This window comes from Vigna unguiculata, chromosome 6 (genome assembly GCF_004118075.2).
Source record: "Vigna unguiculata cultivar IT97K-499-35 chromosome 6, ASM411807v1, whole genome shotgun sequence".
NCBI classification, from domain to species: Eukaryota; Viridiplantae; Streptophyta; class Magnoliopsida; order Fabales; family Fabaceae; genus Vigna; species Vigna unguiculata.
Window position 1 is genome coordinate 12,189,321 of NC_040284.1, and position 2,595 is coordinate 12,191,915.

A 2,595-nucleotide genomic window follows, 5' to 3' on the forward strand; every position below is an offset into this window, starting at 1 on the left:
CAACAAGCCATAATAACTTATGCAGTTCATTCTGGTAGAAACATAAAATGGGTTAAAAATGATAAACAAAGAGTGCGGGTGAAATGTATGGGGGCACAAGGAAAATGTGAATGGTCCGCATATGCTGCATATATTCCATTACGCAAGACATGACAACTAAGAAAAGTGGTTGATAGGCATAACTGTTCTAGGGAGTTTAAACTTAAGATTATGAGTCCAAAATGGCTTAGTAAGAAGGTAGAGAAGTCTTTGATTGAAAATCCTAAATTCAAGATTAAGGATGTGCGAGAAAAAGGGTTGAGGAAGTGGAATACAAGTATTTCAGTGGCTATGGCTCGTAGGGCAAAATCCTTAGCTTCAGACCAAGTGGAAGGGTCATTCAAAGAACAATTTCGAAGAATACATGATTATGCTTATGAAATTCTGAGATGCAATACAGGTAGCACAATCAAAGTTAAAGTGGATGAAATGCAAGGTGTCAGTATTTGGTAGGTTTTACACATGTTTCAAAGCATGCAAAGATGCTTTTGTGCTTTGTCGCCCCTTTATTGGGTTAGATGGTTGCTTCCTCAAAGGGAAATATGGGGGCGAGTTGCTAACTGTAGTGGCTAGGGATGCCAACGACCAGATGCTTCCTCTAGCATACGCCATTGTGGAGGTAGAGAACAAAGAGACTTGGAAATGGTTTTTGGAAATCCTAGTGGATGATCTAGGAGGAGCTAAAGTCTGTGGGACATGTACATTTATGTCAGATCAACAAAAGGTTTGTATCTGTTCATGCAATTATTTTTATTCACATTTAGCATTTTATAGCCATCTACTGTATTAATTTTATTGCATATTATTGCTGTGAAACAGGGTCTGTTGCCTGCAATTCATGAGTTATTACCTGGTGCAAAGCAACGATTTTGTATGAGGCATCTGTACTCTAATTTCAAAAAACGGTTTGGTGGCCAGAAGTTGAAGAACTTAATGTGGAAGGCAGCAACTGTGACACACCTTGTGGCCCGGAAAAGGGTAATGAGAGATATAAAAAAGGAGAATAAGGATGCTTTCAAGTACCTCATTGCTATACCACCTAAGTCTGTATTGAAATCTCATTTATTTTATACTATTTAATATCAAAACTGACTTATCATAATTAATGTTTGTTAATACACAGGTTTTGGTCCAGATCAAGATTCACTAGGAATGCTGTCACTGACACAGTAGTAAATAACATGACAGAGGCATTTAACAGTGTGCTTGTTGATGCTAGAAGCAAGCCTGTTATCTCAATGTTGGAAGACATACGAATATACATGATGAAGAGGTGGCAATCCAAAAGACAAAAGCTGGAAAAAATGGAGGGGCAAATCTGTCCTAAAATTAACAGCAAACTACAAGAAGAATCCAAAAAAACTAGATATTGGATCCCAAGGTATGATTTATTTAAGTGTTGTTGATGTATAACCTGATCTGTGTTGATGATTTCTGATGTAGAATCTGATATGTGTATATGAATTCTAATGTAGTTGTGCTGGGGGGAAAGTATTTGAAGTTGCACACCTATCAATGGAAGGTGACAAGTATGTTGTCAACCTAGACACCCAAGATTGCAGCTGCAGGAACTGGATGATAACTGGCATCCCGTGCTGCCATGCACTTGCTGCCATCATGTTCTTGAACTTGAATGCAGAAGATTATATCCCCCTATATTTCAGGAAATCAAGTTTTGAAGAGATGTACAACTCCATTATCTACCCTATCAATGGACAAAACATGTGGCCCACCACTGATTTCCCAGATGTCATGCCTCCACATAAAAGGATTATGCCTGGGCGACCCAAGAAAAAGAGAATGCTGGAACAATGGGAGTTGAGGAAAGATGACATGCAATTAGGAATAGGTGGCCATAGAAAAAGATTCAGAGTTTGTCATGTACTGGGGCACAATAGAAGACATTGCCCACAACTGCCTACACAAGTACAGTCCTCACAGCCAATTGATGCTCCTCCACAACCAACCCAACCATCTCAGGAACCAACTTCTGCTACTCGACAACCAACCCAGCCATCTCAGGGACCAACTTCTGCTACTCCACAACCAACCCAACCATCTCAAGAACCAACCAATTGTGCAGTCTGAAAAACTTGTTTAAGCGACCTTTTACTGTATATGTAATCTGGTCTTCAAGTTTGTATTTTGATGGCTGTTATTTTGTAAAATTCATTAGCCATTTTTGGATCATTTGGATCACAGACTTTTTCATTTTGTAAGTTGGTTAATTCAGGATTATGGTGAAGGAGAACAACTTGTTTAATCACAATTATGAGGATTTTGGTTATTTATCAATTAAAATTTTATTAGTACTGACATTATTATACGACTTACAATGCCATTTATTCTATTAAGAACATTATTAAACAGGAAAAGTTTATCTAGTATACAATCTAATTAAACATCTTTTTTAAATTTTGGGACCTATTTGAACATAAATTACAAAAGTAGGGACCTATTTGAACAAAACTAACTCAATTGAGGACCTGATTGAACATAAATAACTTAATTCATTCATAATTTTGGAAACTTCGTACATCATTACCTTCACAATTA

The 2,595-nt window shown here is 37.3% G+C and overlaps 1 protein-coding gene across 1 annotated transcript; it reads left to right on the forward strand.

Annotated features, from left to right (window-relative positions):
• The first annotated feature begins 210 nt into the window (after nt 1–210).
• Nucleotides 211–2,127, forward strand: LOC114188421. The gene is made up of 5 exons (XM_028077008.1): nt 211–439; nt 558–763; nt 859–1,058; nt 1,163–1,420; nt 1,515–2,127. The coding sequence occupies exons 1-5, from the start codon at nt 211–213 to the stop codon at nt 2,125–2,127; spliced, it is 1,506 nt and encodes a 501-aa protein (XP_027932809.1).
• Nucleotides 2,128–2,595: the final 468 nt, after the last annotated feature.